This window comes from Cavia porcellus, unplaced genomic scaffold (assembly GCF_034190915.1).
Source record: "Cavia porcellus strain 051 isolate PalLab524CR breed Dunkin Hartley unplaced genomic scaffold, mCavPor4.1 scaffold_2, whole genome shotgun sequence".
NCBI lineage: Eukaryota > Metazoa > Chordata > Mammalia > Rodentia > Caviidae > Cavia > Cavia porcellus.
The window spans coordinates 97542538-97569468 of NW_026947485.1; the positions used below are offsets into that span (position 1 = coordinate 97542538).

General features: G+C 52.2%; 2 protein-coding genes across 5 annotated transcripts in view; one reads left to right on the plus strand and one right to left on the minus strand.

Annotated features, from left to right (window-relative positions):
- The window catches only part of Lhpp (phospholysine phosphohistidine inorganic pyrophosphate phosphatase), a 120879-nt gene extending 111594 nt beyond the window's left edge, over window positions 1–9285 (plus strand). For both annotated transcript variants that reach the window (XM_063244897.1, XM_003479819.5), the window contains one exon: window positions 8716–9285. In XM_063244897.1, the coding sequence (XP_063100967.1) occupies window positions 8716–8727 (12 nt within the window). In that variant the 3' untranslated portion in view covers window positions 8728–9285. The remainder of the gene's footprint in view (window positions 1–8715) is intronic.
- A 3184-nt stretch (window positions 9286–12469) lies between these two features.
- The window catches only part of Fam53b (family with sequence similarity 53 member B), a 118631-nt gene continuing 104169 nt past the window's right edge, over window positions 12470–26931 (minus strand). For all 3 annotated transcript variants that reach the window (XM_063244896.1, XM_023561572.2, XM_063244895.1), the window contains exon 4: window positions 12470–16434. In XM_063244896.1, coding sequence (XP_063100966.1) covers window positions 16072–16434 — 363 coding nt within the window. In that variant the 3' untranslated portion in view covers window positions 12470–16071. The remainder of the gene's footprint in view (window positions 16435–26931) is intronic.

Here is a 26931-nt window from a genome sequence, read left to right on the forward strand (position 1 = left end):
CTCTGCCCTGTGCCCTGAGTGGGGTGCAGGCAGTCTTCGAGGGGGGGATTTGGTGGTTGGAGTGCACATTGTGAGGGGCTGGGCCAGCTCTTTTAAATCCAAACACACACCAGGTGCTCAACATGTTTTTATCAAAATATTATGAACAGCTGTCAGGCTCCTCTGCTTGAAGCCACATCCCCAGCCTCTGGCAGGTCTGTCCCTGTGCCAAAATGAACCTTTTAGATGACCCCAACCCTCTGCATGTTAGCGCAGGCCCTGGCTCCCTGTGGGGTCTGGAGCAGGCAGGCGAGCAGGCAGGCGGCAGGGACTTCCGATTGCATGTTAGGAGTGAGACCTCCCGACACCGGCTCTATGACCTGGGCAGGCCACTCGTCCTCCCTGAGCCTCCATTTGTCAGCTCTGAAAACCAAAGTAGCTAAAAGGTCTTAAGTCCTCCTGCCAGATCCTTAGGAGAGGGGTCTCAGGGACTGTCACTACTACAGATACCATAAACAGAGCATCCTGTGGGCTTGGAGAAGGCCTGAGGGCAGGCTTGGGAGGATGCACATTGGGCTAGCATCCTTGGTGAGTCCAGAGTCCCTTGTTACCTGCCCACTGGCACAGCCACACAGGCAGCTCTGCAGGGTACCCACTGGTGCTTGGTCCCTAGCTGCCTGGCTGGGTGGGAGAGCCCCTTGGGGAGAGCCCCCCTGAGATATGTGGGCCTGACTCCAGCCCAGTGTCCCCGGGCAGTGAGCACTGGGTGGCTTCCCTTGAGGGCTGGGAGCCTTCCTCCAGCTCCAGAGAGCCAGCCTTGAGGGCTTGGCCAGCTGCAGCCCCGTTCACCTACCCAGCCAATGCAGCACCTGCCACATCTGATTGCCCACCTCAGCTCAAACTCCCACTTTGTGCACTGCTCATTCAATCCAGTGTCAGCCTCCCTACCCACGCAGGTTGGGCTCTGCAGAAGGCCAGGCCCAGGCCCAGCCATGTCATCCGGTGATCTCCACCGCTGCCTCAAGGGCCTGGCTCACCCCCACTTCACAGATGAGAGAACCGAGGCTCTGAGTGGTTATTCAGAGGTCACATTGAGGCCAAGGTCAAGGTGAGGAAGTTAAGGAATTCAGAACACTTGTGGCCACTTAGCTGGTGTTGGCTCTGGGGAGAAGGGAGGCAGGGAGGTCCTGCATCTCAGATTTGGAGTAATTGTAATAGGATGATGGAGTCAACACATGTGCCACCAGTGCAGAGCAGGCACCTAAGTAAGAGGTGAGGACTGAGGAAAGGACGACTTCATGGACCAGGTAACTTGCTCCTTGGGGCTTCGGTCCCGAACAGCCCAAGTTTTACGGCCGGATAGCAGATTTGGATACTTACAGGGCGGAGGTGGGGAATGCAGTGCAGTGGCAGAAGCCCGGTGTAGGAATGGTATACAGGAGAGAATCTGGGGGCGTGTGGCTAACTGGAAGCCTCCTACCGCATTCCAGGCAGTAGAGCACAGCTGTTTGTTGCCTGTGGATTTCAGCCCCTTATTATTGGTCTTTCAGATTTCCAAAGAAGCCAGACCCCCAGCTTGTTTCTGACAAGCTTCTGTGTGGGCCTCACCAGACATGCCCAGGACCTAACTGTGCATGTGAACTGGGTAAAGGCCTGAGGGCAAGTGCACAGCAGGCAGCGCCCAGGAATCCTAGGGCCTCATCTGCCAACAGGGTGGGGAGGTCTCCTGTGGGGGCCATGCATCCTGCCAGGGTGTCTTCAGCACACCCCGCCTCTGTTCTCACATGCAACCGAGGAGCCGTGAGAACCTCACAGGAAGCAGTGGGCGCCGCGGGCTCGGTTCTGGTTGACAAGGTGCCACCTGGCTGAGCCAAGTTGTAAATAGACACCATTTCCTCCCTGAAGACGGGGTGGTCTGGGGCACTGGTGCCACTGTCCACCACAGAATCTTTCCCCTCTAGGCTTGAGCCTGGACATCCAAGCCCTTCCAGCTCACACTGCCCTCAGTGAGGCTGGCATGTTCCCTGGACTTCAGAGAAGGAACTGGGGTGTTTTGGTGGCTCTGCCTGGAGCACCCAGGCGTGGGGGAAGGCCATGTGCAGTTCTCCTACTGTGCCCTGTTTCCTGAGGGTTTCCACAAACACTGCTCACCTCACTACACAGCCAGAGCTGGCAGACCCTTCCTGCCTCTGTCCTAGCGTGGCTGGGAGGTGAGAGGTGCTCTTGTTCACAGGCCTTAAGGTCTGGCTGATGTCACTCACCCAGCAGAGTCCAGATGCAGAATACAGCCCGTCCACCCCAAGAGGAACGGCTCGCAGGAGTCTGTGGCTAGGTCTGTGTGAACCTAAGACTAACAGTGTGAATCCTGCTCTGGGAATCCTGGCTGTGACTTTGGCGCGTCCCTTCCCCTCTGGGTCGGCCTCTTCATGTCTGGAATGTGCAGAACCCTGGTGAAGGGGAGGCTAGTCACTGTGACTGCCAGCAGCCCTGTGCACTGGTTGTGTCCTTTGCTGCTGGCCAGCAAGCTCCACTCACATCCTGGGCTTGCTTCTGGCTGCTAAGCATCTATGGGTTGGGGTAGCAGGGAGATCTGATGTCCATGAAGATGTGTGAGACCTTGAGCAAATCCTTCTTCTGCCTCAGTTTACCCCTGGGATCAGCCTACATCCTGCTGGGAGAGACTGCTGTCTTCTTAGCCAGAGGATAGGTCAGCAGGGATGGAGGGTTTCTGAGCCCTGCGCCATCATCCCCCTGAAGGAAAAGTTAGTTTAACCCTATCCCCACATAGCTTCTCATATCCATATGAGCCTCAGCCACCAGGCCACATACTGGGCAAGAGACAGTGACTTTCCTATCAGGGTTGCGGGCCCAGCACCAACACGTGCAGCACAGTGTAGGAGGGTTTGTGTCTCCACTGGAGGGCACAAGACCCACCTCAGTCTTAGCTTTGCCTGCTCACTCCACAGGCCCCCCGCATGGGGAACGGCACAAGAAGCGACCAGCAGAACCTCTGGAGGGTACTAGGACCAGCATGGAAATGTGGGGGACCTGAGTCCCTCATGCCCTGGGCTAGCTCCTCCAGTGGCAGGAGTGGCTGGGCTAGACAGGTCCCTCCAGAGTACACGGCTTTCTCCTTGACACAGAGTCTCCATGGGGTGCTTGGAAGAGGCCCCCTCCACAGTATAGAGGAGTCAGATCAACAGGGTGGCCAGGCATGGCCCTGGCCACTGGTCTCGCTCCACAACTCCATGGCCACTGCCTGGCTAGAGTTGTGGTTCCAAGGGAGGCTCCAGCTAGCACAAGTTGTGACCATTCCTGTCCTGGCCAGGGAACCAGGGACCTCAGCGAGGCTCTCAAGGACTCCTTTAGGTCTGAGATGTGTTGTTGTTGTTACCCCTCCCCTCACTGTCCCAGAGTGATTTTGAGGCTGCTCACGAAGTTCTATGTGTGAGGGTTGTTTGGGAAGGAATGCAAGAACTGCAGGTTGTCTGGACTCACCTGACCTTGGGGCTGGTAACATGGCCCCAGCCCCAAGAGGGCGGCTGTCCCCAAGAGGACCCCAAGGGGTCCCTTCAGACCAGTGAGGCATCTGGAGCTGGCCCTGTTGGCCTCTCGGCAGCCTGCTGTTAAGGCAGGAGGTGCTCCTGCTATCAAGGTAGGCACAGGGCTGGGGACAGGGGCATGAGGGCTCCTTGAGTAAGGTGGAATCAGTGGCCACCAGGCCCAGGCCGGATTCCCAGGCAGGCCCAGTCTGAGCCTGAGGCTCCTGTTTCTGTGTGATTTCCCTGGACAGGACCCCCTCCATGTGCCTCTCAGCACCAAGTCCTAAGTGCCATGGGACCTGGCTGGGGCAGAAGAAGCCACAAGTTTTGTAGGAAGGAGCACACACCCAGGTGTCTGCAAGCAGTGGGACACAGCACTTTCCCAGAGGCTCCGAGGGCGTCCACCTGTGTCTGAGCACCTCCAGAACTCAGCTCTGCATTGGCCCTGGGCACAGAGGCAAAGGACCACTTGTCTGGTATCTGTGGATGACTCTGCCCACCCATCCACCCCACTGTGGAGTCACTGACCCTCAGGTCCCTGCTAGTGACAGCATAGCCAAGGGGTTGCTAGCCAGGTATGTGACATCCTGAACCTCTTGCGTGCCAAACTAGCTCAAACAAAGCTGTTGGCTTGACTGTATACTTTGGACCGACAAATGGCCAACAGGAAACCCATGGGCACATTCGGGTGGCCTGGTATCCAGTAATTGACCTTCAGAAACCTCATTCTGTGGGTGGAGGAAGCAGGGTCCCTGCCATATCCGCCTGGCATTTTTGGAAGCCAAATTGGGCACCCAGGGGTCTTGTGTGGTAGGGGCTCAGATGCAGAGGCCCCCTTCACCCGGCCTCCGCACCTCTGGCCCAGGACTCATTGCATTCTGTCCTTTTCCTCCAGCTCTGTCCACACAGGCTAGTCACCAGCACCCTTCAAATGCCATTTCCCAGAACTCCTGGCACTGGGCAGCCCAGTACCAGGCCTCTGTTGTCCCCTGGTGAGCAGCCTCCTGTCGTGGGACTCTCAGTCTGGCTGGCCCTACCTCTCTGACCAGGCCACACCCATGTCCTCTGGGTCAGCAGGACTGGGTGGAGGCCCTCCTCCCCAGGCCCGGAGGAAGTGGCAGGAGGTCCATCTTGCTGAGTGCCTGTGCTGGGCGTCTCCCACCATTTTCCCTCCTCCAGCTCGAAGAATGAAGACCGAGCCTGTGAAGCTGTCCAGGCAGCATGCACAGTAGGACAGCCTTGTTGGCTGCTCTCATTCATTCCCTGCATTCGGCTCAGGGCATGAGGGGGAGGCATTGCTGATGCCATGTGGCACCCTGACTGTGAAGCTTTTTGTTCACCATTGGGTGGCCACTTCCTGGGTGCCCGCTCAGACCGTGCCTGCATGGGGAGCGGGTTACAGCAGGCAGGAAACCTCACCTCTTCCTCTAGCACAGGTGCTGGCAGGTGAAGAAGCAGGGTGGTGCCCACCTGCTTTGGGTATGGGAGCCAAGATCTGTGTGCTCTGAGAAGAGAGCCACTCACTGTGTGGGGTGGAGCAGAGTCAGTGATGGGCCATAGTGGGTGGGACCTTGAGGAGTGAGTAGGAGTTGCAGTGGAGCAAGGGTCAAGAGTATTCCAGGGCACATTGTACACAGTGCCGTAGAGGTGTGGGAAATCTGGGAATGCCTGAAGCTGGGTGGCTGAAGTGTAGAGGGTCCCATTTAGGATGAATTCATCTGCTTTGCTGGACTGTGACATGGACACTAGGGAGCCGTGGCAATTTACACAGCAGTGACAGGGAGCAGGCCAGCTTTCTGAAGCAGTTGAGCAGCTACATTGACTGGAAAAGAGGGGAGGGAGCCAGAGCCAGTGTAGGAAAAGGGGGTAAGTGGAGGAGCGCAGATGGGAAAACTGAGGCTCAGCAAGATAAAGAGCCCTGCGCAGGCCCCACTGTCAATGAGGGCCCAGAGCACAGCATCCGTACTGTGTGGGGGCCTGGGGCAATGTTGTGGTTTCCATGGGGAGCTGCCAGCCCCTCCCAGCTACGTCCACAACGATGACCCAAGTTTCAGCATACAGAGAGGTTACCAGAGTCCCCATGTGCATACCACTAAGGCAGCCCCAGCCCCTCAGCTGCCTGCTGTCTGCTCCCCACTTTGTGTGCTCTATCCCCATTTCCCCTCCGGCCTCTGTGTCCCCCATCTCCTGGAGGGGGGCAGTCCCTCCTCTGCCAGCCTCCAGGTCACAGCTGTTCTGCTGTCCTAGCAGGGCCTGCTCAGGCAGGACAGTCCCTCTGCCATGTCCCCACTGCCATGGAGCATGGCTTTGCTGGGTTTCTCACCATAGCTTCCATAATGCAGTATTTTGAAGCTCCCAAGTCAGAGGGTGTGGCCAGCTGTGGAGCCCGTGGAGCAGAGCAGAGCTGTTCCGGGGCCCTGGGTGAGCCCCTCCTATCTGTCCAGCTCCCTGAGAACAGAAGCCACATAATCAAGACATAAAAGTCCATGATTTCTGCTGTGTGTGGGCTAACACTGGCCAGCTGCTAAAGCAATGCTTTCTCTTTAGTGGATTCTTGCACTTAAATTATGTGTAATTAAACATAATGAGCCATGTACGCCACTCGGCTAGATGCCGCGCGTACACTGCGGCTGGTAGACTTCTTATAGTGTCCTATTTTATGGGGAGTTTGTCAGTCCCTCTTGGGGTTGACTTCATTTGAGGGGACAGAAAGCCTGGCCTGATACCTTGGTGAAGGTATCCAGGAGTTGAGCCCTGGGTAGGGCTGATTAATCAGGGGGCCCCTGCACTAACCTCCCTATTCTGGTCAGAAAAGTGGGAATCTCCAGGGAGCTGGGAGCAGGACCAAGGCATCAAACCCTGGGCAGGTGGCCCATGGCAGACCACAGCTAGAAGCGCACCTGGCCATCCCTCAGCTTGTTGGGGCTACAAGTGGAGGACGCTGCTCCCAGCAGGAGCTAGCTCCAGAGAGCCTGGGTGGCAGACGCCAGAGCCAAGTCCAGGCCTTCTCTGAGGGCCTGAAGAGTAACTGCTTTAGCTTCGCAGACTACATTTAGTTTCCATGGCAGATTTTTTTAAACAACCTTTAGACATATTAAATGAGGCTGCAGGCAGGATTAGTTTGCCGACCTCTGTGCTCTGAGCCACGGAGTAGCCAATGGTGGTGTGTATTCCTTGTATCGTCAGATGTGGCTTCTTAAGTAAATTTCTGAGGTTGAGCATTCATAGTAAAGAGCAATAAAAGTGAACAGCGTGGTACACCTCTTTGAACACATCTGCTTCTGCTGCTCCCACTCAGCTCAGAATCTGGAACCCTCCAGCACTCTGGGGCAGACTCACCCCGTCACGGGATGTCCCATGTACACATCTGCACTCTTTCCATCCTCCCACGGAAGGGCATCTGTGTGGTGCCTGGTTTTTTTTTTTTTTTTTTTTTTTTTTTTGCTGTCACCATAAAAGCTGCTTGGAGCATTCTAATACAAGTCTTTTGATGATGTAGAGGGGCACATTTGCCATGAGCACACCCAGGGGTGCAATTGGGGGGTCACAAGTAGGTGTCAACAGTTTTCTGTTGTGCTGCATCCTGTACAGTCTTTGGCATCTTCAGTCTTCAGCAGTGACAGGTACGTAGTTCTGCTCCGATGTAGGATAATGGAGATCTTCATTTCAACATTGACTAGGTTGTCTGTGTCTCAACAGCACAAGTGAAACCCTGACACACAAGTTCCTACACCTTGACTTGTTAATGAAGTGGGTAGTTCCTGCATACTTGTGCCCAAGGTTTATGGTTTGTGGCCTCACCCTGGCAGGCATCTCTCATTAAGCATTTTGACCCATAAGCAGCAGAATCTTCACACTCAGGGAGGCAAGGGCATACTGTCCCCTGCTGCTGGCGTCAGTGGGTGGCCCACTTGGAGTGGTGCTGTCAACTCTGGTGCCTGGAGAGTACCAGAGAGTGCTCTATCTGGAGAGATGAAATACCCAGCTGCCCCAGAAGCTCTTGGAAACTGTGGCACCAGGGACATTGGTCTGGGAGCAGAACTGGGTCAGACTTAGCCCTCTGCTCCTGGCTATGACCTTGAGCAACACTCTGAACCTCTCTGACCATTCCCTCCCTTGTAAGAAGGCAGTAACCAGCCCTTCCCTGGAGCACCTATGGGAACAGTGGATGTGAGACCTGTAATTGTTGTGGTTGGGGCCCATTCTAAAGGCCTTAGCTCTACATGAGAGTGGGTAAGCAAGTGGGGGTCCTAGGAGGAGGTGTGGGGGCAGAGCTTAGCCTAATGAGGCCCAAGGACCCAGGCAGAGCCGAAGGCTGTACCCTTCCTGGTCACAAAGGGCATCTATGCTGTTCTGCCCTCCTAAGGGCTACCCCATTAATACCCCCACCCTGGTCCAAGGAGCTCAGCAGTACCCATGGAGACTCTCCCTGCCAGAAGTGGCCTCTAGGTCACTGGGCTGAAACCCTTTAAAAGAAAAAACTGCCTTTTTGCATGCTGGTCATCTTAGGGTAAAGCCCATTGGACAAATCAAAACCTCTGAAAGGGACAAGGTGGCATTTAGATGTTGTGAGACCAACTCAGCCACCTCCTTCCAGGCCCTCTCAGGGAACTAGGCCATGGCTCAGCCTGAGAACAGTGAGGAAGGGCAGCCTGGGGTTCCTGGAATGAGGTCCCACCTCCTCAGGGGCTGTCAAGACTAGCCTACACTGACCCTGTCCTGTGCAGGCTCCTGTCTCCTGCCTACCTGTCTGCCTGGGGCCCTTTCCAATTTCAGGATTCTCTCACAACCCCTTCCGCTACAGCTCCCCTCGGGGCCCCCTAGCCAGCTTCCGGCCAGGCCTCATGTGCTGTGGCGGCTTGGTCCCCCATGTAGGACGCGGCTGGACTCTTTAAGAGGCAGAGCCTGGTAGGAAGACACTGGCACACTGCCCTTGGGTAGGATTGAGGTGGTCCTTGGGGGACCCTGAGTTACTTTTCTTAAGAGTGAGCTGTTGGCAAAGCCTGACCTGACCCCTGAATCTCTTCTGCCATGATACTGTCTGCTATTAGTCACTTAGTAGAGGCCAAGCAGTGACCTCCCCTTGGACTTTCAGCCTGTAAAATTGAATTGAAAACACTCTCCTTTAGATATTTGGTATAGTAATGAAAAATGGACTGATACTCCACCAGACTAACCTCTGGCCCCCCTCCAGGCCCAGCGATGAGCACCATCCAGAAGTAAAAGCTGATGGGTATGTGGATAACCTGGCGGAGGCTGTGGACCTGCTGCTGCAGCACGCGGACAAGTGACAGGCCTTCAAGAAGTGCCCAGCCCCTTCCACCACTGCCCCCAACCCCCATGCCTGGCACAGGCAGGTAAGGGCAGCTCTAAGCTGCCTTGACCCTGGGCCCAACCAGCCAGGCCCCTTCTCAGCCTGCTGGGCAGAGGTTTGTCCCCCTGGTGAGGCCCAGGAGGTGGCTCGGATCAGCAGGCCTCTAGAGAGTGCCCTCACCCAAATGAGTGGCTGATGAACACTCACCCTCTCCAGAAATAATGCTGGCTCCTGGCTCTTCCTGTCCCCACAAGACAGCATGGCAGACAAAGGCGGGGGCAGGTTGGTGGGAGGCACTTCAAAGATACCCTCTTCCAGGAGACTCTCAGCCTCTCTAATCAAGCTCACAGGCTCAGAAAGTACTCTGGAGCAGCACTGGGCACACCTTACTCTATGGTGCCCGGTATACCGGAGAAGCTAATGGCTCAATAAACTCAGCTTTGACTGCCAGCAAGGGTCCTGTGGACTGTGTGGGAGAGGGGACCTGGGAGGGTCTCAAACACTGACCCTGCTCTGCCATGTGCTGGAGCCACTGAATGTCAGAGTGGCAGGGGCATGAAACCACTTATCTGATCTCTTTAACAGATGAGGAAACTGAGGCCTAGAGGGGACAGTGAGCTGCCCTCAGCCTCACCTGGGAAAAGGCAAATCACAGCAGACATTGGCACTGCCTTCCCCTATTCACCTTTCATTACTTCAACAAAATAATTCAGGCAAGCTAACTTTAGAAAGAAGATAGGTTTATTTAGTTCAGTTTTGGAGTCACAAGGGCATAGTACCTGCATCAGCCGGGCTTCAGTGTGGACCTCGTGGCCTGTTGGCACAGGAGCATCAGTAAGAGGAAGAGGGGAGGAAGCCAGAGTCCAGGCACAAAATCCCTGCTAAGGGCATGTACCCAACTGACCTATCAACCTCCTAGTAGGCTCCATCTTTTAAAGGCCCTGGCAGTTCCTGCCACCCTGGGCGGTCAGACCGTCTACATGTGAACCTTTGGCAGCTGAAAGAGCATTTTCCAGACCAAGGCTGTGGGGCCTCTGCACCCCAATTCACTTTTAAACCACTTCAGCTCTCCCAAGTTAGTCTGCTAAATGGTTAACTTGATTGCTGTTTCTCCCTAAAGCCTCTGAGAAATCTTAGGAGGTGGCTTCGCCTAAAAGTTAGGGGCCCTCCATAATAGCACTTCCATTGAACCAAGCAGGCAGTGATAAAGCACTGGACCTTGAAGCCGGAGTCCCCTGGCTGGGTAGCCATGAAGTGACGAGGGCCTTATGGGCAGGCTGGACACCATTCAGTGAGGATTAGGAGGAAATGGTGGCCAAGTCTTTTCATCAAGGTGAGAGGCCACCAGCCAAGCTAGTGTCACTGGCACTGGAGGGCAGGACTTTGGCCTGTTGGTTGGAAAATACCCAAAATGGCCGCTCCTTGACAGAAGCCCCATCATAGCTCATAGGACAGGAGTGTGTGCAGGTCCTGGACATGCCCCCCCACACACACACACATGGAGGTCGAGTGCAGTGGGACTATACATGTGAGTCTGTTTTTCCCTTTCTCTTTCATTTTTAGCTGGCTCTCCTTCCTAGCTCTCTTTAGCAATCGCTTGCAGCCAGGGCAGACCCCCATGGAGGAGAGGCTGGTCTCTCTCAGGTGAATGGAGACTCCTCTTCAAGAGCTGCTTAGTACATGGATCCTTGCTTTGTCTTGACAGAGAACACTCTGCTCTCTAAGCTGCAGCAGGCTTAGTGAAGAGGACGCTGTCATTCCCATTTTACAGATGAACTGCACAAGATAAAGTGACTTGCCTGTCCAAGAGCCATCAAGCAGTAAAGTGGAGAGCGGAATCAAGGTCTGGTCCTGCATTGCTTTCTCTTTAGTGCCTTCAGGAAGGCCACCCCTACCCAGGCCCTGGCTGCTGCTGACTGTGTTGTGCCCTACGGCAGATGGGTAGGCAGGTGGACAGGCTCCTGCATGTTCAGCTTAGAGCAGAGGTGGTGACCCAGGAGGGACTGACATGTGGCATGCCTCCAGGGTGCTCAAGGAGCCACCTGCCATCCGAGCATGATTACCAATACCTCCAGCTTTCCCTCTCAGATAAAATATACTGGGTACTTCGTGTTCTCTCTTTTTTTTTTTTTTTTTTTTTTTTAGTTTTGACATTTTATTTTTAGATTATAGAAGCAAAACATACTATTGTAGGAAATTTAACAGAAAACTATAAAACGAAACCAAAAGCCACTGAAGGTATGGACACTGCCTTGACTAGCACATTTCCTCGGCCTTCTTCCCAATAACACTCTGGACAGGGCTGGTGCCCGGTGTGGCAGGGATGGCACTGAGTCTGTCATGGAAGCCCATGAGGAAGTGATCCCTATGTACAGACAAGGGAGTCTGCTCATTGCCAGAGCCCCATGTCAGACATGTCAGATGCATCTGTGAGCCAGCCTGATTTGGGGACCACACTGTGGTGAGCCCTGCACCTGGGCCTGACAGCAGAGGGTGGAGTTGCTCCTCAGGGAGCTCCATAGCCTGCACACGGGGCTGCATATCCTGGTTTCACCAAACCTCCAGAGCAGAGGATGCATCTCTGGGGAGGAGGTACCAAAGCAGGGGACTGGAGCCATCTGGGGTGGAGATAAGGGTGCCCTCCCCTCAGGCAGATAACACATAGGGGCCATTGTGCTTGACAGAAACCTCCTTTGTCCTCTGCCCCTCCAGGCATGCACTAGGCAGAGACGGGGCTGGGAATGCCAGGCCATCACCTGGGATCAGTAGGGACAGGGTCATCAGGTCCCCGGAGCCTTGCTTCACTTATTTCTTGCACTAAGTGTTCACAGACCTTTGTGTAACAGGATCTGCTGATGGAAACCCAAAAAGCAAAACACTCCAGAGCTCACTCCAAGAGGATTCTCAGGTCCTAGCAGCTGGATGAGGCAAAAACTCCAAGGACTGATTTGGGGGGCAAATTCTGGGTTACAGAAACAATGACCCTCCCCACACCTGAACCCCAGGCTGCTGACACGCTGTCCTTCTCAGCTTGGCTCCTGGCAAACCTGGTTGGAAGGGCCAGGAACGGGACTGTGTGCCCACGCTGAGCAGAGCTGTTTGTGCTGGAGTCCCCACAGCCCAGGCAGTTGGGGTTGGAGCCAAGCCAGAGACAGAGGCCCCAAGCTGGCAGGCCAGCCTGTGCCACCTCCTGGGCTGTCCTGGTGGTCTCACAGCTCCAGGTCAGGCTGATGCTTCCCTGTGGCAAGACCTGGAGTGTACTGCATAGTTCTGCCTCTTGGCAAGGCTGAAGGTGGCTCACGGGGTGCCTCCACTCCTCCTTGCCTCAGAAGTGACAGCAAGCATCTCTGTCAGTGGGGCATCTCTGTCCTGAATGGTGCAAAGGGCTAGGTTCTCATACCCTTGACTGCACACACACACACCCCAGCCCCTGGGCACTGGCCTGCCTATGAGGCTAGGAGGCTGCCCAAGGCCAGAGCGACTCCCACAGCTATTCCCACAGCCATCCTGCAGGTTACCTTGTCCAATGCTCCGTGCCAGACTCTGAGGTCTGTACTTCAAGCCTGCAGTGCAGAGGGGAGGGGGACCTGCTGGTTCACCATGCCCAACAGAAACCACACAGCCATACCAGGCCTTTGGGTATTGATCCCGGAAGCTTTATTTACACAGTAAAAGTAACAAGCAAATTCCTGAGACTAGAGCGGCTCTAGTGCAAGACAGTCGTGGCCTGCGTGGGAGGACAGGATCGGAGGGCAGCGGTGGTAGGAAAGCCCCAGCGCCTGTGTGTGCAGACTGCTTTGCTCTAGCAGGAACCTGGCACAGCACTACCCTGGCCACCAGGATTGCTGAAGCGCTGCAACATGACACTGCAGGGGTGGAAGAAATCCACGTAACCCTGGTGTGGCCTACATGTCTGTCCCCCAACTCCCAGCATTGCCCCCACGCACTGACAACTCAATTCATTTGCCAACAAAACTATGCTAGAAGGTCAGACTATCCTACCTAGGCTACGAAAGCCCCACTTACGGGCTGCAACTTGTTAAACCACCTTTCTCGTCTAAGAAGCATGGTTTTCTCTGGTGCCAGGGGGAAGGGTTTGGTCAGCAGCATGGGTATGGCAAGGTGCAGCATCACCGCCTACTTGGGCAGAGCCCTAGGTGTTCAGCTGGCTGCCCCATGGCCACCAGGCTCATGTGGGGCACAGGACCTAGGGTGTGCTTTCACTGCAGGGGAAGCTTGCTCGGGCAGACAGTGCCCTGAACACCCCTTGGTAGTGTCAGAGCGTCACACTGATCTATACCAGGAGCCCCGTCTGGAAATGGGTTTTCGTTTCTATGTGGCCTTTTACGAAAATTTTCATTCAATGTACAAATTCAAAAACTTTCCTGATATAAAAGTTTGGTTGAAAAGTAAGGCTTTCTGAGGATGAAGATCTCTATGTATTAAGAACAAGCTCCCTGGGGCCGGGATGTGTCTTCCCCAGCCTCTGGGCCAGGCTCTAGCCTCCACTGCCCAAGAATAAGGCAAGAGGGTTTGCAGTCATGTAAACGGCTAGGCTGTGGCCCTGACCCAGGCCTGGCACCTAGACCAAAGGCAGCTCCTGTCAGTTCAGTGGCTTCTGGAGTGAATGGGGACACTGCATGTCAGGAAACCCCACTTCCTACTCCACGTATCCTTCCAGGCCTCTGGGCACCTGGTTCAGTCTACTCTCCAGAGCTTGCACCTCCTCAGCTCTGCCAAAGGCAGGTCTCACAGACCCAACCAACAAGGCAAGGCTTCTGCTGCAGCCACCAGCTGAAGCCACCATGCTGGTGAGGGTGAGCCCACCTGCCCACTGCCCATAGGAGGGGCCAGAGAGGTCTTCCGGGTACTCCTGCCCAAGAGCACCAAGACGGAGTCCTGGGGCCAGCAGAGTGGACCACAGAACAGTATGGCTGCTAAGTCAGCAGGACACCTCCTAGAGGGGGCCTGCTCAATCAAAAGAAGACCACAAAGTGAAAGGGAGGGCATTTCTTTCTATAACCAGAAAGGCACCACCATATTGTCCTTCAGTTGCCACTGCTACCTGCCTGCGCTAGGGGAACAGGGACAGGATAGTTAAAAAGGGCCTGTGAGGCTGGAAAGGGCCAAATGCCCCATGGGCCTGGACATTTGTCCTTAAGGACCCCTGGGCTAGATTAGGTTGTGACTCAGTAAGCTCCACTAGTTGTTCTTTAGCCAAGAGGACAGGTCACCAGCACTACAGCCACGACACACCTGCCAGTAGGTGCCTCCTACCCTGACTCTTAGGAGAGGCAGCTGGTGGCTGCTGCCTGTCTTGGCCTTAGCTGGCCCTGCAGAGTGGACCAGACAGAAGGAACCCTATCTCTGCCTTTCTCTGCTTGGGGCTGTGCTCCCATTGTCACCATGCTTGGTATGGTCACACCAGGTACCAGAACCCCCTCCTGGTTTTCTGGGGAAAAGGCACTGGCAGTGCGTTGCTATATCCTCTCAACTACCTTCCTCCTCCTCCAACTTGCTCTGAGAAGATGAGGCCTCCACCATCAACATACAGGGGTGAGGTGCCATATTTTTGTCCACCCAGAGCTGCCTACACTCTGATTTGGCTTTTTAGGCCTCTGGCGGGAGACACAGCAAATGGGTGAGCTGGGTCTCCACCAAAGGATGTGCTGGGCATACCTGTTACGCTGTCCACCCTGAAGCTGTCCACGCAGCCTCTGAGGGCCATGAGGATAGGGCTTCCTGCAAGCAACTTCTGGCTGATTTTTAAAGAAATACTACCTACAAATCAAAACTGGAGCCACTACCCTCTGGTATAAGGAAAAGTGAAGATTTAAACGAAGTTTCCCAACCAGGTTCTTTAGTGGAGAAAGGTGAGAAACATTTGAACTCAATTTGCTGACGTGAGTCGCTTGCTGGTCCATGGAATGGAAGCAAAAGCAAAGTGACTGCAACAGTGTTTTGATCACATCTCAGCGAACATAAGAGAACACACCAGAGATTTTCAGCCTTATGGGAAAATAAGCCACTCATTAGCCAGCCCACTTACTATTGTTTGTAGAAGATGCCAAGTTTGCTAACAGCCACGTTCCCAGAGCACGGAGGCCTGTGGTATGGGTGTGAGGTGGGCTGGGGGGCTCCTGAGCACACAGCCTGAGGGACAGTCTGTGCCAGGGGAGAGGGGCTGGGGAGGGTGTAGGTTGAGACAAGCCATGCTGGTGGCTGCGGCTGCCTTACGCAGGCAGCACCTAGGACTGGCTCCTTCACCAGACAGGGCTTCGTGTTTTGCAGGGGACAGAGCACTCTGCCTAAGCCTGGTGCCTGCAAACACTGGAGAATGTGCACTGAGAAACACTGGGATACTGCAGGGAGCTCGAAGGCCCTCCCTGGCTCCAAGAACAGCCCCAGACATACTTCACCGTTGAAACCTGCACAGGGGCTGGGTTTGTGCTCCTGCTCACATTCCTGTCTCCTGAGGGCATTTTAAGAAGTCGCCTTTTTCTTATGACATCCCTTCACTCACCTGAATCAATCAAGCTTGTGATTCAGGAACCAGGAGCCATTGGAGATGGCTGCCATCAGCAGCAGCCAAGGCAGCCCTTCAAGGGGCAGGGGATGGAGCAGTTGCTCTGTGACCTTGACAAGGCAAACGGATATGCCCTTCAGCCAAGGGTCTACCCAGTGCGATGGTGTCTAACAAGCACCCTAGAGTCAAGACCAGGGCTTACCCTTGAGAGGGCCACACTGGTGCCCCTGTGTGGGATTAAGGCCAAATGGTTCTGGTGTTACTACAGAAGGAGTGTCCCCTGCACCTTCCCGGGAGCAGAGAGACCTGGGAAAGAAGGCACAGAATAAACTGAGTGAAAGACTGGGGCCGACTCCCCGAGTGAACCTGAATGAGGCCAAGCAGAGCCCAGAAATGGCCCAATGGACCTGGCCCCAGCCCTGCCGGGAATAACTGCCCAACATCGCACAAGGAACAAGGCAGAAAAGACCAAACCAAAAAGCTGCTCTGTGGGCTACAGTAGTTCCGTGGACCCACTGGCTGACGTGCTTGACAGCTGGTGAGAGGCTGACGTGTCCCGCTGTGGGGCACAGCCAGGCCAGCCTTCACGGAGCCAGACAGCTCCTCCCTGGGACCTGAAACCTCTGGGGAAGGGGCTGGGGTCCCCCCTGCAAGTGTCCACATAGGGCCCAGAGAGAAGCACCCCCAGCCTGGACCAGGGTCTCAGCCCCTCAGTTGTTCTCTATCTGCTCAATGTCCAACTCGCCATCCAGTGAGCAGAGGCTATTCCCAGTGGCCCCACAGTCCCTCCAGGCTGGAGCTAGCTCCCCCTTTCTGCCACAGTCCCCATCCAGGGAGCAGCCATCTGACTCCTCACAAGACAGGTCCTCCGGGCAGGTGAGGCGGTCATCAAAGGAGGCAGGGAAAGGCTCAGGGGCTGGGGTCCCGGCAGGGGTCCTGCCCCCTGGGCTGGAGGCTGACAGCAAGGTGGCCCAGGACCGGGTGCCGCTGGCGTGGACAGCGAAGGGGCTCTGAGGGCTGTAGTCCTCCATCCCCGTGCTCAGGCAGCTGAGGCTGCTGAAGGTCTGACAGTTCTGTGAAAGGGCAGACACACAGGTTAAAAGAGCCACGCTCTCTCCTGAAACCACGGGACCACGCACCCCACAAAGCCGACCCAAAGCCTTGCTGGTATTTGGTCTGCCAGATAGCACTCAAGAGGAAATACTGCTGGCCAGTGATCTACGTGCTTCAAAGAAATGCAAAATTCAGCTATTTATCTACTTAACTGTCAAAGAGCAACATGTTAAGTAACAAGCTTGGGGAAGCTGCAGTGAAGCAGACCCGCAACACTTCCTGTACACCTCTCAGAAAGATGAGCTTCAATGTGGTGATTCCATGGTGTCCCTCCGTGTCTGGGACTGGTTTCAGGACTGTCCTCACTGTCTGAGTCCTTTATGTAAAATGATGCAGTATTTGCCTATAATCCATGCATATTCTCATACACTTTAAATAATCTCTAGGTTACTCAAAATACCTATTGCAGTGTAAGTGCAAGTATGTATATGGTTTGTAATACTATATTATTTAGGGAATAGTGACTTAAAAAAAAGAGTTTACACATGTTTCGTACTGATGCTTTTTTTTTTCGTAATTTTTTCAATCCAAGGTTGGCTGAATTCAAGGATATGAAACCCATGAAGGCCAATCCAAATGTACTAAGATTTTGATTTTAAGAGAACAATTTAAGATATGTGCAAAAATTCAGCAACATGAATACTGAGGCGGGGCTTGCACATGTTAAACCCATGCTCCACCACTGAATTATATACCAGCCATCACATCAATATCCCTAGTTACCATCAGTCCTTTTTAAAACAAAGAGTAACTCAAGTCCCCTGCAGGGATGGCTGGGTACAGTGTATATTTTCAGACATGATCTATACAGCCATTCCCCACAGTAGCAGTGAGTTCATCCAACATAAAGAAAGCAGTATCCCTGTGAGAAGGGTCTGAGTTAAATGGGAGCATCCCCAGGTCACACTGCTGTACATGGGGGCCATAATGCCCACCCCACTGACTTCCTACTGTGTACACTGATAGCCCAAGGCTGGTGTGTATCAGAGTGGAGCCAGGAAGCCAGTTCTCTGTGACTTCTAGGCCCTGTCTGCAGACGTAGATGCTTAATCTCTAGAGGGCTATGGGCTGCGTTTCCACAGACACTGTGTGGGAGGGTGGATCCCCACTGACACGTCAAAGGAGGGCCTGGCTCCAGGCTGCTTCTGGTACTCGCCAGCTGGGAATCTTGGAGGCGTCATCTGAAAGAGGCCTATGACAGTCCTTTCCTTTCTCACAGGGCCCTTGCAGGCCCCAGAGAGAGCGTGACTGTATGAGAGCTTCCCTGCCTGCCAGCAATGCACTGTGTGGGGAGCAGCACTGAGGCCTAATGAGCAGCAGCTGCAGCTTCCATGCTGCGTCAAGGCTGGGCAGATCTGTCCTGCTTGGAGCCACCTACCAAAGAGGGCACAGGTCTGACACGGTGTCCACGTGGGTGTGGATACATGACAGCTTCAAGGCAGACAAATGTGGGCCCTCTTCTCCCCAGAGTCAGATGCTTAGTGTAGCAGCAGACATGACACAGGCTATGGGCGGCGCAGGCGCTCATGGCCCAGGCCCAGCCCGACATCATGACAAGGAGAGCTGACACAGAGGCAAGGGAGAGGAGCTACAGGCTGTGGCTTCTCTGCAGCTAGGACCTGGAGTACCTGCTGTCACCTATTCCACATGCCTGCTGATGCTGTGATCACAGACCCATCCCAAGGGCCCTAATCCTTTCAAAGGCTGTAGTGTGTGTGTCGCTTTGAAATAAAGATGACCACTGGCTGTCACAGCAAATGAGTTGCTGGAATAGGCTTGGCAGACGGAAAATAAAAGGGACTCTCTGGAGGAAGCTGGCTGCACCTGCCAGGGTCATCATGCTCATTGTTCCTGAACACTCCACTGAGCAAAGTCTTCTGATGAGTTTGCTGCTCTTGGACTCTTCTGACTGCATGAGAAAGGGAAAGGTTATGATGCTTGGGGACTCAGCACTAGCACCTAAGAAAGAAGGGCTGGGCCATCAGTTCAACCAAAGATGCTGGCCCAAGACCACAGACAGCCCCAAGGCCAGCTACAAGCCCCATCCTGGGATGTACTGGGATTCGATGCAGCCCCTTGGTACACTGAGCACATCCCTTCTCCCACCACAGCTACACCCCTAGATCAGGACTAGGGGTCAGCATTTCCAAAGGTAAACCTGATATGTGGCAAGGCACAGGTTCCAGATGCCTGTGAAGGAAGAGCCCCTTCTGCCCCTCAGCCACTGTCAAGAGGCCTCAGCAGGACGGCACAAGAAAGAGCAAAGAGAACCCAATCTCCATGTCCCACTATGTGCTCCTGGGCGAGGAGACCCAGTAAGGACTCACAAGCCCAAGGAGCTGGACCCACCCTTACCCATTCCTGGCTGCGCTGTCTGTTCTCGGCCAGAACAGGTATATAAAAAGAAATACAAAGTCTAGTCTTAGCCCAAGTGTCTCAAGTAATATACTCTGACAGGCACTGTAGCCAAGAGGACTTGGGTCTGGCCATGTCTGTTTAGTGCCACTGTTCTCTATGAGATACAAGAACAAGGGAAAGGGAGCTGGGGTTAATGCTGGACAGCAGTGCGGCGCGCTCAGCACTCACCTCCTCATTCCTACTGGACTTATCGTCCTGCCTGATCTTGCCTGGAAAATGACCTAAGGTACAGTGGTAAGTCCTGTCTGAGGCCCGTGTGATGGTCTGAATGTGTGCCCCCTCTAATTCATATACTGATGTGCACGTATTAAGAGGTGGGCCTTTGGGAGATGATTAGCTCCAGAGGGTAGAGTCCTCATGAATGGGATTGGTGCCCTGAAAAGAGGCCAGTGGAAGCTCTGTGAGGACACAGCCAGAGGGCACCGTTTGTGAAGAACAGGCCCTCACCAGGCATGGAACCTGCTGCAGACTTTCCAGCCCCTGATGATTCCATGTCATAAGCAAATCACAGGGGCTGGAAATAAATTCTATATTCCCTAACTTAGCCACTCTAAGGCCCTAAGCACTGGCTACAGCTGCAGCAGGGTGCTGGAGGCCTCTTTTTCTTAGACCTAGAGAGGGCCGACGGGAGACAGGTTTTAGAGGTACAGCCTCAGCCTTGCATGGCACCCTGGCTTTGGAAGACTCCCTGAGCTCTGGGCTCACGACTGTGTGTCAGATAAGGGCAGCTAAAAGCACCCCAGGCCACCCTTGCCCTAGCTGTCTAGAATAACTGGGTCCCTTGTACTTTGTAGGAAGGCAAAAAGATACAAGATTTAGTTGGTGAATTCTGTCATAAGCAAATCACAGTTTGCCACTGGGTATTATTCTCCACTCCGGATCCATCCCTCACAGGTACCTGTTTCTGGGCTGTGAATCCAGGCGTCACCTTGAAAACTGTTGACTCAAAAGTCAGCTATTTTAGCCACAGGGAAAACCAAAAACCAAACGGAATGCCCCAGCTGGTGGCACATCCCACCTGCCAGGGAAAAATGTGGCTGTCACAATAGGGCAGTTGTGTGCTCTGCCCAGAATGCCTTGGTGAGTAGACACCCTCTCAGAGCACACCCACACCCGGGCCTTGCATTTGCCTGGGCCCACCACGCCCTCGGGCAAAAATCTCACCCAGCCTCTCCTAGCAGCTCAGACTGTTCCCACAAAGAGCACTGCATGGGCCTGTTAATGCCCTTGAGGCCTGTGTGGCCTCAAAAATGTCTGGAGAAAGCAAAGAAGAGTGAAGTTCAAAGCATCACAGGAATACATCATTGCAAGGTAAAACTGCTGCTCCAGGACAAACTGTCCCCCATTTGCCAACTTCTATTCTCTTGAGGCTCAGCCCTGGCCAGGGTAGACCAGGGATGGGCCACCTACTCAGGCATAGGCCTGCCCAGGTAACAAAGCTCAGCTGACTTGTCCATGTGGCCTCAGGCTAATGGGCAGAGACAGTGACCCCACTTGTAGAGACTGCAAGAGGCAACAGCAGCAGCCTGTTATGGGAGTGACTTAAGAATGAAGCCTTTGTATGTCAAGGTTTTCCCACCAGACACCCCTCAGCTCTAGTCAGCCATAACGGAGGCCATGGCCCCTCCCTTGATGCCCACCCCAACAGCTGCCCCATGGCTTCCCAGCCAGAAGCAACAGTCCGCTTCGTTAGGGCTTTTCTGTGTAAGTATCTACCTCAGTACCTTTCTGGGTAAAGGTCCTGGCTGGGTCATGGGGCACACAGACAAAGGTGGCCTGGTCTTTGCTTTCCAGGTACAAGCTGAAAACCAAATCCCCCTCCCCCAAACATATTAACTCAATAGATACTCAGCCCCATCCTGCTGCCCATGCAGTGCCACCTACTGTGCTCAGCCTCGCCTGCTCCCTTCTGCTAGTGCTACTGTTCCCTGAGCAGCAGAGTGAGCCTGCAGGCAGGACTCCACCAAGATCCCATCAGCTAAAACAGATTAGGTCATTAATAGTGGCCCAGAGGTGAGACCTGTGTGAGGCAGGGGAAGTGGCCATAGTATTTAAGGCTGGCTTACATACATCGCTCTTCAATGCTATCGTTCTCTTTTTAATCTAATTTCATGGACTTCTTTATCTCATGGGCCTTACAGAGCCCCCTTGAGTTGTTCAAGAAACTGGGACACCAACAAGCCAGGCAGGGTAGTAAGCCTTGGCCTCAGGCTCTGCCTGAATGAGGCATTTCCTCCCCAAACAGACACTTGCAAGAGAACAGAACTGTCCAAGTATCAAGAAAATACTAGGCCACGAGAATGGACAGCCAACAGCCTGGAAATGTTTTAAGTCTCATTTGTGCTGCTGCTGGCATGGAAACAACCAAGACAGCAAAGCATGTGGTTTCATGAGGTTTTTTTTTTTTTTTAACTGTCTCTGAAAAGAAAAAAGACATGAAAATATTTTGGGCCTAGCTTTAATCTATCTCTGGTAAATCTGTATTTTTTATGAAGGCTGTACCATTTCCCCAAGAAAGCTGCTGCCCCCAACCCTGGGGTCAGAGGCGAGGGGCTTTTTTGCTGCAAAGCTGCCCTGCCTCAAGTTTGGTCTGGTGTCAGGGAGGTGAGAGGAAACAGGAGAGAGAGGAGAGGGAGGAAAAGAGAGAGAGAAAAAAAAGGGTACAGAGGGAAAGAAAGTAAGAATGTGTGCTTCTAAGCATGAGCAGGTCAGGATATCACTGGGGGTTATCTGCTAGGCTCTGCAGGCCTCTTCTCTGGGCAGCCTGTCTTCACATCTGCCACAGCTGGAAGCACTGCACAAGCTGACTGGGTCACATGCTCACCCAGGTTCATGCTGACACCCACTCTTTAATAAAGGGACAGCAGAACACGCAGCCTATTTCCATGCAACGTTCACCTCTGGGCCTCTGGAAGTCTGAACTGTGTCCTTATTTTCAGCAATAAGGGAAATGATGGCTACTAAACCCACACGGGGAAATCTGGTTGTGAAGGCCTGAAGATAGGAAAAAAGGGCGTGGAGGGGCTCCAGAGCCCAGGCAGCACTGCTGATTTGGTAGCAGACTTTCCAGGCTCTTCCCAGATCAAAGGTTCCAGAAGCAAAAGGGCCAGTGGGGGGCAGTAAATACCCGCCGGGTAGCAGGCTGGCCCTTACTTCCGGTGCCCTGCTTCCTAAACTCCCCTCTGTAGAAGCTGACGCCTAGGCCGGAAGGATAGTGGCCTTCTCCCAGAAGGCAGTGGGTAGGGAGCAAACTACAAGGACTGTCACAACTCAGGCTGTTCCTTCTCACAGACAAGAAAAATAGAGGGCCAGGAAAGGAAGAGGGTCAGAGCCAGGTATGCTGTGTTGCTATCAGGCCAGGCCACCTGAACAGTCACCCTGGCTCGACAAACATTCAGCTCAGGGTTCCCTTCTAGAACCCCCACTCGCAGCTGTCCTTCGCCTTGGTTAGTCCTTTGGTGTCTCTTGGGATACCCATGCTGCTCCAGGCACCTTCCCCATCACATTACACTACACGTCCTACCTCTGACTATGCTGAGGGCGGGTCCAGTTGGATCAGAAATTTAAAGCGATGAAGAGTGGTGCTTAGTGAGCCAAGCCTTCCACATTAGCCCACTGCTTCCCAATCACTACCTCCCACGTGCTCTGGCTCCTTCTGCGGCAAACTTCAGCCGCGTGAACTTTCTTCTGCTGCCAACTCCATGTAGGCCACTTTCCTCCACTTAGGCCACCCAGCCCCACGTTGCCTTATTTCCCGGCATACTCCGTCTTACCCACTAAACTGACTGTGTGCCCTCCCTGTGGAAGCAGGCCTCTAGTGCCTAGGCGCACCCTATTACCTGTTCCCCACAGACAGGCTCTAGGACTGGCTAGTGGTTGCTAGGCCTACACCTTTGGATGCAGTGCAGTGGATGGAGCAGGCCTTGGATGTCCAGACCCCCACAGTCCATGGGATGGCAGTTACCAGCAAACCCTTTGCAGGTGCCCCAGAGCCCTCGATGGCAGATGGTCTGCCTGTATACAGAGGGAATGAAAGCCAAAGCCAAAGGGCTTCCTGGCACTCTCACAATTAGAAAACAAACATTTTGTTTCTGTGGTGTACATTCTGGCCAGCACACACTCAGGATGGAGCTTGTGAAACCACTTCGCTCGCAGCTTGGTGTGAAGAGAAGTCTTTGCCTAACAAAAGTCAAGGGACCTTTCCAAAGCACACAGGGCTCTGGTGGGGAGCCAAAACTAACGCAACTTGAGCCCACAGATTTTAGGGCAGCACCGACCTGCAGGCTGTCAGGAAGAGGCTTTTGCAGCAGCACTGAGGGTCAGAGAGGACTAGAAGAGGCTGGGGTTCACCTGCCTGGATGTGGGTGTCTCAGGAGTCATATCAGAGGCCAGAGACAGCACTGCTGAGCACTGTCCCCTGCCATCTCTATCCCAGGCGCCTGTGTCTCCATTCCAGATAACTGGCTTCCATGGAGGACACCCAGAGAAAGGGAATGCTACTGGGAAAGAGAGCAAATCATCACCTGGTTTAACCACCTCATTTTCCAGATGGGCAGACTGAGGATATGGGAGGTGAGATGTCCCAAATCCAACAGCTAGCAGATGTGCAATCGGACCTTTTAAGTCCCACGCCATGCTCAAGACAGCACACAGGCCTCAGGCTGGATTTGGGGTAAAAAATGCTGGGCAGGCCTGAGCTAGAATCCCAGTTCCTATGCCCACTGGGACCTTGCACATCATTCAAGTTCTGAGTCTCAGTTTCTCATGCATATGAGACTAATTAGAGACCAAGACCTGTCTGGAGGATTAAATGAAGTAAGATGATCTACAGCGAGTGCTGGTCAATCCAAGGTTCTACCTCCCTGTTCCCTAACCCCTGCCACAGCTGGGCTCAGAGGATGTGACTACAGCTCCCTGTGCACACAGCCTGGACAGCAAAGGGGTCTAGGAGCCTGGCTTTTGGTATAGAATGTATACTCGGCTGCCCTAGTTTCTAACAAAAACAGGCTTTGAAGAGCAAAAAGCAGGCCAGCAACACAAAAGACACAGTATCTAGGAATAAATGTATAAGAACTCACACAACTGATAAAAGAAAACCCTAAAGGAAAACCAATAGACATCCTGTGTCATGGATGGGAAGACTTAAACTGACAGAGTGTCAGTTCTTCCTAAATTAATTCAAATGTCTTAAAAAATCACAATCTAAAATAGCAAAGCACTCTTTATCCTCATGGTCTTAAAACAAGCTGCTTTGTTTCAAGTTTTTAATAAACAAGATTAGTTAGTAAAGCTCTGCAAAGAAAAATAAAGAAAAACCTAAACCTACCAGACTAGCCTGTACCACACAATATGCTAAAACTTACCATTAAGCCGCAGTAATTAAAAGGGTATATTAACACATGTATAAAAGAACTAATGAAATAGACTAGTGAAATAACAGAATTCTGTAAAATAACTTTGGTTTATTACAAAGATGGAATCTTAAAGCAGAGAATAAAAGATGGAATTTTTAATACATGGTCTTGAGACAAATGGGTCATACTGGAACAAAAAAAAAAGGAGGTTGCCTCCATATTTACGCCATACACAGGATAAGCTCCATATAATCAAAGATTGCAATATAAAACTATAAAACCACTAGAAGCAAACACAGCAGAATTTCTCCATAATCTTAGGATAAAAAGCCCTTTCTAAAACTCCAAGTCCCAAGCTATAAAAGAAATAGTAAATTTGATAAAAACAGACATGTAAAAAGCTGAAAGCATGTGACAGGAGAGTAAAATGGTTCAATTACTTTGGAGAATAGTCCAGTAGTTCCTGAAAATGTTAAACAGAGCTGTCACGAGATCCAGCAATTCCACTGCTAGGTATATGCCTAAGGAAAATAAAAACAAATGCCGCGCACAAACCTGTACTATGCATAATATCCAAAATGTAGAAACAATCCACAAGTCTACCAGCCAATGAGTAGATAAACAGAACAGTAATATCTGTTCTGTTCTGTAGATAAACAGAACACAATATTATTTGGCATAGAAGGAGTGCAGTACTGACACACTACATAGCACAGATGACTCTCGAAAGCAATGTGCACAGCAAAAGCTAAACACAAAAGACCACTACCGTGAGTCCATTTATATGAAACGTCCAGAATAAAGAAATCCATAAAGAGAAAGCAGATCAGTGGTTGCCAGGGACTGAGAAATGACTGCCAATAGTTACGGGACCACTTCTAGGAGTGATAAAAGTGTTACAAAACTGATTGTGGTGGTAGCTGTACAATTTTGTGAATACACTATAAACCACTAAATTGTACATTTTAAATGGGTGAACTGTATAGCATGGATTACATGTCAATAAAGTTTTAAAATGCCAAAAACAGAGTCATAAAACAAAGAACAAATTAGAAGTAAACATGTAATATACCACAGGCAAAGGTAATCTATTTAACACACAACTGAAAATAAAAAGACCAAGGATTCTATCTTTTTTAAACAAGCAAGTGAAAAGAACAATGGCTTGCTTGCTTTGTTTGTTTGTTTGTCTGTTTTGAAGGAGAGTCTCACTATGCAGTTCAGCCAGGCTTTAAACTCACTATGTAGTCCAGGCTGGCCCTGAACTCACAGTAATCCTCCTGACTGAGCCTGCCCAATGCTGGAATTATAGGCATGTGCCACCATGCCCAGCCAATGGCTTTTAAACATATGAAAAGATGCTCAATTGACTGGAAAAATGCAAACTAAAATAACACAAGAGAAATCATTTTTACTGTTTGGTTGGCAAAAACCCAATAATTGGCCAGGATCTCAGTTAAAGAATTGATAGGAAATAGACCCCGTCAAAAGCAGCCTTGAATGGCTCCTACAAGACCTGGCGACGTCCTGCAGGACAAGCATACACCCAGAGACCTAGCAAGCCTACCAGGGAACACACACCTCAGGAGACACAGCTACCCACATCCAGAGAACTCACGCACATTGCAGCTCACAACCGAGGAAGACTGAAAACAGCTCACTTCTGCCACAGAAAAGCCTGCAGGGCCTATCATGGAAGAAAGCGAGGGGCAGACAGGTACGTATACAGCACACTAAATTTTAAGAAAAAATGCAGTAAAAATCAAAATTCCTCTTTGCTTGGCTTTGCACATGGAACTCCAGAAGGAGGATGCTATAGTGTGGTTCTGCAGTGTCTCTGAGAGGCTCATGTGTTGAAGGCTTGGTTCCGGGGGAGATCTTTGGGAAGTGAAAGGAAGTTAGACTGGGGAGTACTGCTCTTGCAGGGGACACTGGGCTGCCAGTCTCTTTCTGTTTCTGTCTTTTGTTTCATGCCACAGTGAGTTAAACAAGCCTTCTCTACCATTTGCCACCATGATACACTGTGCCCACAACAGGCCAAAAGCAAGAGAGCCAAGTGACCATTGCTCTGCAACTGTGAACCAAAATAAACTCTTCCATTCTGTAAGTTGCTTCACTCATGTTTGTCATAGTTGCAGAAAGCTAACACCATATAAAACAGCAAAAAAGTCATGAACCTGAGTAGAGAACAATAAGGCTGAGGGTTTATTGTGTCTATTGCTCTGGTTTTCAAGCATGTGAAGGTGTGACCCAAAAAATGAAATATGCATGTCTAAATGAATGTGTCTTTTTACTTTAAGACATGAGGATATACCAAGTAAGAAATGAAGCAAAGGTCAAAATCTTCTTATTCAAATGGTCTCTTGTACCCTCCCCCCCAAAAACACACCTCTCACCTCATCTCCATATTGATGTTTCTCCTTAAAAGTTCTTTCCTTTCCTCCTTATTAATAAGAAAGAAAGCTTATACATTTTTTAAATGGCTTTGCAAAATTGTATGGGCAAAAACCCTACCAGTCCTAAATTCCTGCAATTAATAACCACCAAACTAAATGTGAATTTCATATAAGCTTGGGACAGGAAAATAGAAGAAAGGGGCCAGCCTCTGAATGGCCAGTGGTCAAGTCCATGTGCAGTAAACCATGCAAAGAGCAGGGAAACCTCTGGAAAATATCTGCTATTGAG